Here is a 12,403-nt window from a genome sequence, read left to right as displayed (position 1 = left end):
TGCTTTGCCCCTTCTGGATCTGAACTTGGCCATTTGCACCCTCTCTAAGCTAGATCAGAATGACTAGCTCCATATGACTAGATCAGTGTTGATCTAAGCCTTTCTCTCCTCTTGTCTCTCTTCTAAGTTCATTTTCTCTTTAACAATATGGCTCCAGTCCCATGCAGCTAGTCCCATGTTGATCTAAACTTTTCTCTCTCTTTCTCCTTTTAACATGACTACTTTTTTCTGGACTAAAAATATGGCCTCAGCTCCTGTTCTGGAACCACTCCCTTCTAAGCCCATTCATTTCTTATGGTTGTTTTCTGATTACTTTCCTTTTTCCCCTTAAGCATTTTGTTATTCAGCTGTTCTTAAGGAACTCACTATCTCACTCTCTTCAGAGAGTTTAATTTGTGTACTGTTTGTAGTCTGTAATGTATGTGAACTTTGTAGACTTGTGAATTAAAGTCTGAGCTTTTTGCACCTCTGGGGTCAATCCAAAAGTCTTTCACTTGGACCAAACTTTCGTCCTTAAGCTCTCTTTAAGCCCTTTCCCTGAGGATACTCATGCAGCCCATTTCCTATCATCAGTTCAAGTGTAAAAAAAATTTTCATATTCCAAAATCCATTTAATTTTGTAGTTGAGAAGTTTCCACCTAACATTCTTTTTTTTCTTTTAGAAAGATTTTGTTTCTTTCACAATTTTCTCCCTAATCTTGCTTCTCTCCCTTCCACCCCCCACCCCCCAGAAGGCAGTCTGCTAGTCTTTACATTGTTCCCATGGTATACATTGATCCAAGTTGAATGTGATGGAAGAGAAATCATATCCTTAAGCGAAAAAGTTTAAGAGACAGCAAAATTACATAATAAGATATCATTTTTTAAAAAATTAAAGGTAATAGTCTTTGGTCTTTGTTCAAACTCCACAATTCCGTCTCTGGATACAGATGTCATTCTCCACTGCAGATAGCTCAAAATTGTTCCTGATTGTTGCACTGATGAGATGAGTAAGTCCATCAAGGTTGATCATTACCCCCGTGTTGTTGTTAGGGTATATAATGTCTTTCTAGTTCTGCTCATCTTGCTCAGCATCAGTTCATGCAAATCCCTCTAGGCTTCCCTGAATTTCCATTCCTCCTGGTTTCTAATAGAACAATAGTGTTCCATGACATACATATACCACAGTTTGCTAATCCATTCCCCAATTGAAGGACATTTACTTAATTTCCAATTCCTTGCCACCACAAACAGGGCTGCTATGAATATTTTTGTACAAGTGATGTTTTTACCCTTTTTCATAATCTGCTCAGGGTATAGACCCAGTAGTGGTTTTGCTGGATCAAGGGTAATGCACATTTTTGCTGCCCTCTACCTAACTTTCAATTGAAAGTGATTAATTTGCTTTGTAAGAATATGTTAAAGGTTATTAATATCAAGAGAAGAATCTAATAGCATTCTATAAATGGCTTCCAAGCAGTGACTATGCTAACTCTTCTGTTTCCATTTACATGTATGTATTTGTTTTCAACTCCACTGGAAATCCCATCAAGCTGTTGTTAACTCACCTTGGATGTTCAACACCATCCCAACTCCCTCAGTGGCCTCTCTCTGCTTGGAAAGCTGGAGGACTAGAATCTGGACTTTTCTTCTAACGCTCTACTTCCCACCTGCAGCTTTGTTTGGATTGAGCTCTATGGAGCATGATGCCCCTTGTACCAGGTACCCCCGGTTGAACCCTGCCTCCTTCCCAGCTTCCTTTTGTATATCTTTCTTCATTAGAATGTAAGCTCCTTGAAGACAGGGACTCTCTTTTTTTATTTTATCCCTGGTGCCTAGCATTGTATCTGACATATAGTAAGCACCTAATAAATATTTCTTGAATTGAATTGAAATTAATAACAATAAAATAACTAATATTTATATAGTATTTACTATATACAAAGCACTGTGCTAAGCACTTTGCAATTATCTTATTTGATACTCACAACAACTCTGGGAGGTAGATGCTAATATCATCTCCATTTTACAAATGGGGAAACTGAGGCAGACAGCGGTTAAGTGACTTATTCAGGATCATATAATAGTAAGGTCAAATATATGCAATTAAATTTGAGCTCAGGCCTTCCTGACTTCAGGGCCAAACATTTTGTCCACTGTACCACCTAGCTGCCCAAATTAAAATCACATGTTCAAAATCTTCCTAAGACAATTCAAATGGAATGATTCTATTTCCTGGCAGGTTACTGATATGCTATCCAGGTTTTACAGGCATACAACAATGAGGTCAACACAACTCTATAGATTTTCAGTTTGGTAGGCAGTCTAATACCTCTTCTCTCCCCTACTGCCCTTCAGAATGTCCTAAACACTGAGCTAGCTCTGGTAATGTGTACATATACAGAGGAGAAAATATAAAGCAAATCTATGCAAAAACATGGAAATGGGAAATAGAATGCTAAGTTCATCTTGTCCAATTGCCTGAAACACGGTGTGTATAAAGGGGAATAACAGAAACTAAAACTAGAATGTATACTTCAATCAGATTGTGGTGACCCTGTAGTGTCACCTGTAGCAGTGCAGTAGTGTGGTCTGTAAGGACAAGTTTGCATTTTATCCTATAAGGCATAGCGAATCACTGAAGATTTTGAGCAGGAAGAGATATAGTTAAATTGGTCCTTAAGAAGATTATTTTGGTAGATTGAGGAACAGAGATTGAAGAGGGAAGATACTGGAAGCTCAGAGTTCATTTAGGCTATTGCAGACTCTAGGGAGTTATGGTTCAGAGAGGCAGATTAATAATAATGCTCGTCCTTCATTCTCGAAGAAGACCACAACATCAGGGAGATGATTCCAGGACAAGCACATGAACTGGGTTTGAGTGAAGGGGTGCTGTGCTAAGTCACCAGCTCTACTTTCTCCTCCAGAGCCATCTGGGTCCTGTGACCAGATATGAATCAGGATGATGAGAGTTGACCCTGGAGGCCAGGCAAATAGGGTTAATGACTTGCCCAAGGTCACACAACTAGTAAGCATCAAATGTCTGAGGGCAGATTTGAACACCTGTTCTCCTGATTCCAAGACCAATGTGCTATCCACTGCACCACCTAGCTGCCCTAGGAATAGTAGAAAGAGCTTTATTCTATTGGTGGAGCTATGAATTGGTCCAATCATTTGGGAAGAAATTTGGAATTAAGCCCCCCAAAGTCATTAAATTGTATATATTCATTGACTTAGTTATACCATTACTAGGTCTATATTCCCAATGAGGTTAAAGACAGGAATAAAAGGTTCATATGTACAAAAATATTTATAGCAGCACTTTTTTTGATAGGAAAGAACTAGATCTAAAATGGATGCCCATCAATTTTGAAATGGATGAATAAAATTGTGATACATGAATGTAATTAAATATATATGTGTATATACATGTATGTATATATAAGAAATATTTAATTAAATAAATATGTGAAATGAAAATTAATGAATATAAATAATGACAAGGTAGATCCAGAGAAACTTAGTGATACAAGTGATACTAAGTTTTGGTTCACTAATGAGTGAACCAAAACATCAAATTACAAGATGATCATACTAATATAAGGGAAACAACTTTGAAGAAATTCATAGCTCTATTCAAAGACTGATTAATCATGACCCACAGGATTGAGGAAGTTCACTTTCAGCATCTTGAAGGAACAACATGGAGTGGATATGCAGACTAAGACATACATTTGCAGATGTGGACTGTGTTCATTTGTTTTGCATTTTTGCTAGATAATATTTATTTGTTGTAAAGGAGAGCTTCTATTTTATAGTGGGAAAGTTGGTGAGTTAAAGAACATCAATAAAACATTTACACAAATGGCAATTTTGTATTACCTCATTAAACTGAATACTTAAGAAAATAGTAAAGTTCACCGTGTATTATACAGTTCTCTTTTTAGTTCTTTGTTTATTGCAGCATTTTATATTTGTTGATGGTTATGATCATAAAAAAATTTAATTATAAAAAAGAAAGATCACTAGATTTGTAATCAGAAGACTTTATTTGAGTCTTGTCTCAGCTTAGCAAAGTAACTTAGCTTCTCTTTCCTGATCTATAAAATGAGGCAGTTGATTTAGATGATCTCTAAAAGTCCCTTCCAACTCTAAGAATCTTATTATTTTTTAAAGGACTTGAATTAAAATAGTGACCATCTGAATGAAGATCAAGGGATGGATACAAGAGATTGGTGGATAAAGAATCAACAAGCCTTGACAGTTGACTGGTTATGGGGAACAAGAGAGAAGGAAAAGGTCATAAATGACTTTGTGAGCCTGAATTACAGGAGGGTACTGGTGGAGACCTCAATAGAAAGAGGAAAACTGAGGAGGAGCCAAGATGATGACATGAAGCTAGCATGCTCCTGGAGATTTTCTCTAAACCATGTTAAATGAAGTTTCTACACAGACATTAAAGCTACAGATAGCATCGAATAAAAAGATCAAGACAAATTTTCAATAGTAGACATGGAAGGTCATCAGTGAAGGTATGTCGCTTCAAGAGAATAGGGGAAGTAAAGCTAGGCAAAAAATAGGGAAAGCCAGTGGGAGGCCTTTAGCCACAGTGCAACTTAGACCCTGGAGCTAGACAGTAGTAGCCCAGGTCCCAGCCTAGCTAGATAACAGGATAACAGGCCAGCAGGGAGGGTCCTATCCTCAGACAAAGTCTGAACCCTGGGAACACTAGGATAACAGATAGGATAACAGAGCCTGGACATAAAGGAAGAAACAAATCTCTGCATAGGCAACATCTTGGCAAGCCATCAGACCCTAGCCCCAGCAAAAAAAGCTAGGGACTATACTCCCTATATCCCAGGAGTAGAGCCCCATAATCAAAATGAGCAAAAAAACCCGAAAAAGAGCATTAACCATAGAAAGCTACTATGCAAATAAAAATGATAAAAATGCCATCACAGAAGAAGAAAACAGTGACAAATTACCTATGTGGGAAGTCTCAAAGAAGTTTATAAATTGGACTCAAATCCAAAACTCCATAGAAGAATTTTAAAAAGAATTTCAAAACCAAAGAAGAGAGGAAGAAGAAGAATGGAAAAAAGAAGAGCCATGCAGGAAAATTATGAAAAAATGATCAAAGAAATCAACTCCTTTAAAAGTAAAAATAGCCAAGTGTAAAAACAATAAACTTCAAAAAAATAAAACCAATCAATTGGAAAAGGAACACAACTCATCTAAAACTTAAATAAACCTGCTAGAAAGGAAATGCAACTCAAAAAAAGTAAAATTAACCAACTAGAAAAAGCTAAATGAAGAAAATAAAACACTAAAAATTAGAATTGGACAAATAGAAACTAATGAATTTATGAGACACCAAGATTCCATCAAAAAATCAAAAGACTGAAAAAAAACAAAGAAAACATAAAATATTTTTTAGAAAAAATAAATGATCTGGAATATAATATTTCAGAGAGCAAAAGACCTTCGATTACATCCAAGAACTTACTACCTTGCAAAATTCAGCATATTCTGTCAGGGGGGAAAAGATGAATGTTCAATGAAATAGAGGACTTCCAGAATTTCATGATCAAAAGACCAGAATTGAACAGAGAATTCAATCTTCAAATACAAGACTCAAGAGATGCATAAAAAAAGTAAACAGAAAAGGGGGAAAAAAACAAATGCTGATCAAGACCATTAAATTCGATTTTAAAAGGGAAGATAACACCTGTTACCTTTTAGAACTGTACTTAGGAGAATTAAAGAGTTGAATATAATTGAAGGGAGGATATAGGTATAGTTGGTACTTGTCCTTCTTGTCCTTGAAGAAGACCAAAATTGCATCACTATGAGACAATTCTCATGAGGATTCTGTGTCCATGGAGGGTACTTGAAAAGGGATGTCATAAAATATAATAATTTGATATGATTCATGACTTTTGAGAAGGTATTTCTAATGAGACAGAAGAAAGGAGGGTATTTAGTGATTATGAGACAATGCTGCTTATCAGTCAATCATATATTCAATCAATATTTGAGAATAGTACTTTTATCAGATCAGATAAAAGGAATATATTCTGACAAAGGGGATGTAAGTAAAAGACAGGGTTAAAACAATAAAAACATAAAAAGGAGAGGCACAAAGGCCTATTTTAGTAGAGAGAAAGAAGGGAAGGTATGAACACTGAGTAAATCCTACTCAATAGATCTGGCCCAGAAAGGCTATAACATACATTCTCAAATGAGTTTAAAAATCTATCCTACCCTATAGGGAAGTAGGGGGAGAAAAGGAAAGGGAAGAAGGAACAGATAAAAGGGAAGGTGCAGATATAAGTGAAAGAAAGCTAAAAGTTATAATTTAAAAGAAAAGTTAAATAGGAAAGACAATAAAATAAGGGTGAAGAGGAATAAGAAGAAAGGAAAGAGAAAAGTACAAATGGGGAAAGATAACATGAAGGGAAATAAAGAATTTGCAGTCCTAATTGTAAATATGAATGAGATGAACTCCCATAAAGCTGAAGTGGAAATCAGAATAGCTTAAAAAACAGACTCCTATAATAGGTTGTTTACAAGAAACATACTTCAATCAGAGAAATACACACAGGGTAAAGGGGAAAAAAGACTGGAGCAAAATATATTATGCTTCAGTGGAAGTAAAAAAACAATCAGGGGCAGTAATCCTGATCTCATACAAAACAAAAGCAAAACTTGATCTCATTAAAAGGGACAAGGAAGGAAACTACATCTTTTTTTAAATTAATATTTTATTTGTTTTCCAATTATATACAATAGTAGTTTCTACCTATCATTTTCTGTAAGGTTTTGAATTTTACAATCTTTCCTTCTCCTGCCCTTCCCTCCCCCATCCCCCAAAGAAGGCAGTCTGGTAATCTTTACATTATTTCAGTGGTATACATTGATCAAAATTAAATGTGTTGGGAGAGAAATCATATCCTTGAGAAAATAAAATGTTAGAGATAGCAAAATTATGTAGCACATAAGAGACTTTTTTTAAAGGCTTTTTGCAAGGCAAATGGGGTTAAAGTGCCTTGCCCAAGGCCACACAGCTAGGTAATTATTAAGTGTCTGAGGCTGGATTTGAACTCAGGTACTCCTGACTCCAGGGCTGGTGCTCTATCCACTGTGTCACCTAGCTGCCCCCCTCTTGGTTTCTAATAGAACAATAGTGTTCCATAACATACATATACCACAATTTGTCCAGCCATTCCTCAAGTGATAGACATTCATTTGTTTTCCAATTCTTTGCTACCACAACAGGCTTGCTATCAATATTTTTGTGCAAGTGATGTTTTTACCCTTTTTCATGATCTCATCAGGGTATATACCCAGTAGTAGTATTTCTGGATCAAAGGGTATGCACATTTTTATTGCCTTTTGGGCATAATTCCAGATTGCTCTCCAGAAAGGTTGGATGAGTTCACAGCTCCAGCAACAATGTATTAGTGTCCCAGATTTCCCATATCCCTTCGAACATTGAACATTGTCCTTTCTGGTAACATTGGCCAATCTGAATAGCTCCTAGAGGGGGCTGATAGACACAGAACTGCTCAGACTCTGAGATTTTGTGAAGTCATTCCTCTTTCCTTAGATGCTCAGCTCAGCAGGACCTACATCACTTCAACCTACCTCTGATTTTACTTCTACTACCAGTGATTAGCAAAGAAGAACTTCATGGTCTTATGCCCCTGTAATAGCCCCCAATATGACCCTGGGTGTTATATCACTTCCTAACTTGGAAAAAGAGGTAGCTAAGGGAAGTCAGAACCTAAAGGCAGGGTTTAAGGACTGTTATACCTGTTCAGGTGAGGACAAACTGTAGGAAATGGCTTGTGCAATGTTCCCATTCAACATTCCTCTCTTTATGAGTCCCTCAATCTCAGAGTCTGAGCAGTTCTGTGTCTATCAGCCCCCTCCAGGAGCTATTCATTTAGAGAGACAAGCAGGCAGATGAAACTATGTCAGGACATTTGAGTACTGTCTGAAGTGATCCCCTGTCCATTAGGGGATGGATTCAGCTCAGGAGAGAAAAGAAAATATATTACACTCAGGTAGGTGTGTCATCAGGGCATCTGATAGAGCCAGTTTATTGACAACATTAAACAGGCTAGAATGTTTCCTAACATCTAAAAACAATTTTTACAAACTTTAAAGTTCTAGTTCTATAGTTTTAAATAATAGAAAATTTGACAGTTTCAGGCAGAGACTTCATCTTTCTAATGAGAAAGAATGAGGAAGTGATAGTAGAATGCATGTCTTTTCTTCTTTCCCCTATGGGAAGCCTCAGGTGCTAAACCTAAATGGGAGAAAGTAAAGAAAGGTGGCAAGTACTCAGTGCATCAGAAACTCAAAGCAGACTCGCTAAAACTACTCCATTTCTCTTTAAGTTCCTTTTTTTATCCAGAATATGATGACCTGTATATAGCTTACTTTGTTTTTTTTTTTAATTTAAGGTTCAGGTTTATTACTTTAATACACGTTGTATCTCTGGAACACTAAAACTGATGTTCCAAAGTAACATTAAAAACACAATTTATAAATATTTAACGTGCCCTGAAAAATGTCCAAGTTAAGAATGAAAAAAATATATACACTATATATAATCAATCACTGGTATAACTTCAAATTCCATCAGATCCACATTCAGTGGTGCTGATTTTTTTGGTTCTTCAAGATCTTCTGTTAGATCTATGAAGCTGTTTTCTATGACAGGAGAAGGAATAGAAATTCCCATTGCTTTCCGGATTTCATACATGCTTACTATGTCACCTGGGGTTACTTGCTGAACAAGTTCTTTTAGATTATTGGTCACCTGTTCAGCCAAATGCATCTCTCTGTAAGATGGTCCCAAAAGACAAATCATATTAGGAGGAGGTCTGGTACTTAGATGTTCATTCTGAACCTCTTGAAGTTCTCTGAGTAATTTCGTGGTTTCATCAAGTTTCCTCTGGAACACTTCGGCCTCTTCAGAGTCAAAAATCTCAATCTGGGCTCCAAAGTTTGTGACTGCCTTTAAAGCTGTAAGTCTGTCCTTATTAGTACCAGAGTCCAAGGAGCCAGCTGAGTCTGTTTCCATAACCTCCATGTCTTTTGCATTGTCAAGACTACCATTCTGGGTTTCACCTTCAGTTATTGGCGTTTCAAGCTCTCTGAGGGATCGAGAATGTCCTCCCTTTGTTAGAACACCCAGTAAACTATCTGCTATAACATATAGATAATCCTGTGATGGGGCCAAAACTCATGGATACTGAAACCACCTGGAAGATTATAATCTTCCCCATAAATTGTGTAGATTAAATCGGAATCATCCTTGCTGATATTTGCAAATGTGGAATCATAGTTTGGTGCATAAGAACTGTAGGGTCCATAATTCAAGTAATAACACTGGAGTAACTTTATTCCTTTTGTCCTCTTTGAACCCCTGCAATGTATTTACTCCAGACTGAAGTCTTCCAGTTGTCATTCTCAATGGTTCTCCTGCAATAGGGTCCACAGGATTAAGAAGTCCTAATGTGGTTCCATCCAGCTTTCTTCTTTCAAACTCACACTGACTATTTATAAGCCTTCTGGTCAACTTTCCTCCAGATTCTTTAACAATGAGGTCAATTTGCTCTTGTTCCCTTTCTAAGTTATTGCTTTTAAGTTTATCTTCAAGCATATCTTTGTCTTTCTTTTTATTTTCCTTATTTGGACTTTTGAAAACTTTAATATCATTGTCCAAAGAATCATCTTTATCTTTTAGCAGATAACCATTGTCTTCCCCACTCTGCTGTATTTCCATTTTTTCTTTCTGCTTCCGGGTCTTCTGCAAGTCAGCCATGAAATCTATACTCTGTTTCAGGCTCTGAATTCTTTCCTGGCTAAGAATTTTCATTCCTGAGTGCAGCAGCTTCTTTGCAGCTTTGTAATAAATGGTTTCTGGTTTATTGTAAATCATGGCAGTTGCTACACATCAGTTTGAAATTATCCTTCAATTCTTCTATGGATTGGTAATCATTGTTTTCGATCTTTTCTTTCATAGTACTAAAATCCATTGGGTGTTTAATGATCATAGAGTAGCCAGGAGCAATGAAATCAGTCACAGGAAATGAAAAGAAAGCACTTGGGTCCTTTCTTTGCAATTGTCTCATCAGTTGATTCAAAGCCTCTTGAAGGGGTGTTTGTTCAACTTCTTCTTGTTTTGACAATGTACTGGTCAGAGGCTTCTCAGGGGGCAATTCTAATCTTATAGGAGTTTGACATTGAAGTTTTTTTTCTGCTTCACTCTCAGCCCGATCACCATCTCTTTTCTATCCTCCTTTACTCTTCTCCGTTTCTTTTCCTTTTCTTCCCCTGGGACCTGTTTTTCTCCTTTCTTCCTCTTTTTTCTCTTTCTGTCTTTATGTTTCTCATGGTCCGTTTTGTCATCAAAGAGGCTTGAATCATGTCCTGAGCTGCCCGTGGAGAGCTCTGTGACTTTGTTCCCTCCTACTTTCAGTACTAACTTCAAAGGTTTTTCTACATATTCCTCGTAGAGGTGCTTGTCTGACTTGTGCTTCTTGTGCTTCTTGCCCATGTCGGCCCGGGCCCCAGAGCCCGCCCCGCCGCGCCAGGCCCAGGCCGCGGCACTTCTGGCCTCCGGGAGTGGAGCCCTGGAGCCGGTGGGAATGAGGGAGGGCCGGGGCTATAGCTTACTTTGTATATATTTATTTATATGTTGTTTTTCCAATTAGATTGTAAGCTCCATGAGGTAAGGGATTATCTTTTGTCTCCAATTTGTATCCTTAATGTTTCATCAAGTGCTTGGGACATGTAGATACTTAATAAATGTTTATTAATTGATTCAGTAAAAATCTTTTCCATCTTTCCTAGATAATAACATCTTAAATTTGTATATGTTATAATTGGGGGACCTGCTGAGGCCTGTGTTTGATAACATTTAGTTACAAGGACCAGGTACTGTCAATCAAGTACCTATTCTTACCTGTTGAATGCCACCACTGTTACAACCATATTCTCCAAGTCTTTGAAAACTGACTATTTCTCTACCCTTGGCCTTGTCTCTTTGTGGGAGGTATGGGTTTTCTCATTGATCTAGAGCAGTGGCCTCTTAGGAAACTTCTACTCTCTTAAAAATTACTAAGGACCCTTCCTCCTCAAAGAGCTTGTATTTTTGTGGGTTATATCTATTGATATTCTTATTTACTGCAGAACCAATAATGTGTAGCCTGGAGAAGGCATACTAACTGTCTTCAAGAACTTGAAAGTTTGTCACATGGAAGAGGCAGACAGATGAGGAAGGAGCACATTCCAGACAAGGTAAACAAGTCTATACAAAGGTGTAGAGTCAGGATGCTAAATCTAGAGAAAAGCAAATAAGGTCAGTGCAGACAAGTTCAAACTGGACCACTCACAATCCTTGAAAGGTGTTTTCCCACTTTTAAATGTTGTTCATATCATTCTCCATGACTATAGTGCCCTTACTTCTTCCCCATTCCTTCCTGATGAAATTCCACCCTTTCTTCAAGGTTCAATTCAAGGGTCTCCTGTCTCATGAAGCTTCATTCATCTCCCCCAGTGAAAATGATCTGCTCCCCTATATCCTGTCTTATGCATTTATCATCATCACACTGCATTTGAGCTATTATAAAGTTGTACTATATTTGCATAATAATAATAGCATATTAATGTTTGCAAAGCACTTTGTGTTTTCTCATTTGATCCTCCTAACAACTCAGTGAGGCAGGTATTATTATTATTTTTTTGCATTTAAGATTTTTTAAAAATATTTAAACTATAATAAATGTATCTATTTATTTATTCTTATTTTGTACAAATAATATTTTTTATATATTAATCAAAAATGATTTTTTTTTTAATTTTTATTCCACAAACTAATCCATTTATTGTTGGACTATGGGCTACGGATAATAGATAAGAAGATTTTACTGGTCTTTCAATTCCTTCAGTCTTCTGATGGCAGATTTGACTGTGACTGTAGAGGTGGTATTGTATGTCCATGCACCACCAGCTACTGTTTTCATACAGGATCCACAATGCCAGATACCCACAGCCCATCTCTTCATTTTGGTCTTGCCACAGAAGGAGCAGGTATACTTGGCATGCTGGCTAATTTCAATTTTTTTCACCATTTTTCTGAAGGATGCACCATAATGTGTTCCATATTTACCAACAAGCTTCTTTGTACATTTAGCCATGTCACCAGTCGCAGGGTCGTGGCTCTGAGAGCCAAAAGTGATTTAAGAGTAAACATGATACCCCCTCCCCCCAAAAAATATAGACCCGGATGAGTGATAAAGTAAAGGGGAGAGAAAAAAATTAAAATTAAAACTAAAAAAATAATAATAGTAATAATTTTAGGTATGGCCAGGTGGCACAGTGGATGGAGCACCGGCCCTGGAGCCAG

At 37.1% G+C, this 12,403-nt stretch overlaps 1 protein-coding gene and 1 pseudogene across 1 annotated transcript; both read right to left on the bottom strand.

The window, feature by feature from the left end:
* Positions 1–8,551: 8,551 nt before the first annotated feature.
* On the bottom strand, positions 8,552–10,591 carry LOC141488677 (bromodomain-containing protein 7 pseudogene; annotated as a pseudogene).
* A 1,299-nt stretch (positions 10,592–11,890) lies between these two features.
* LOC141488672 (large ribosomal subunit protein eL43-like) lies at positions 11,891–12,200 on the bottom strand. Its single transcript, XM_074188945.1, has one exon. The coding sequence runs from the start codon at positions 12,192–12,194 to the stop codon at positions 11,922–11,924; it is 273 nt and encodes a 90-aa protein (XP_074045046.1). The 5' UTR covers positions 12,195–12,200; the 3' UTR covers positions 11,891–11,921.
* Positions 12,201–12,403: the final 203 nt, after the last annotated feature.

This window comes from Macrotis lagotis, chromosome 1 (genome assembly GCF_037893015.1).
Source record: "Macrotis lagotis isolate mMagLag1 chromosome 1, bilby.v1.9.chrom.fasta, whole genome shotgun sequence".
Classification (NCBI taxonomy): Eukaryota; Metazoa; Chordata; class Mammalia; order Peramelemorphia; family Peramelidae; genus Macrotis; species Macrotis lagotis.
Note: the sequence above shows the minus strand (reverse complement) of the source record. Positions and strands in the feature narration are given on the sequence as shown.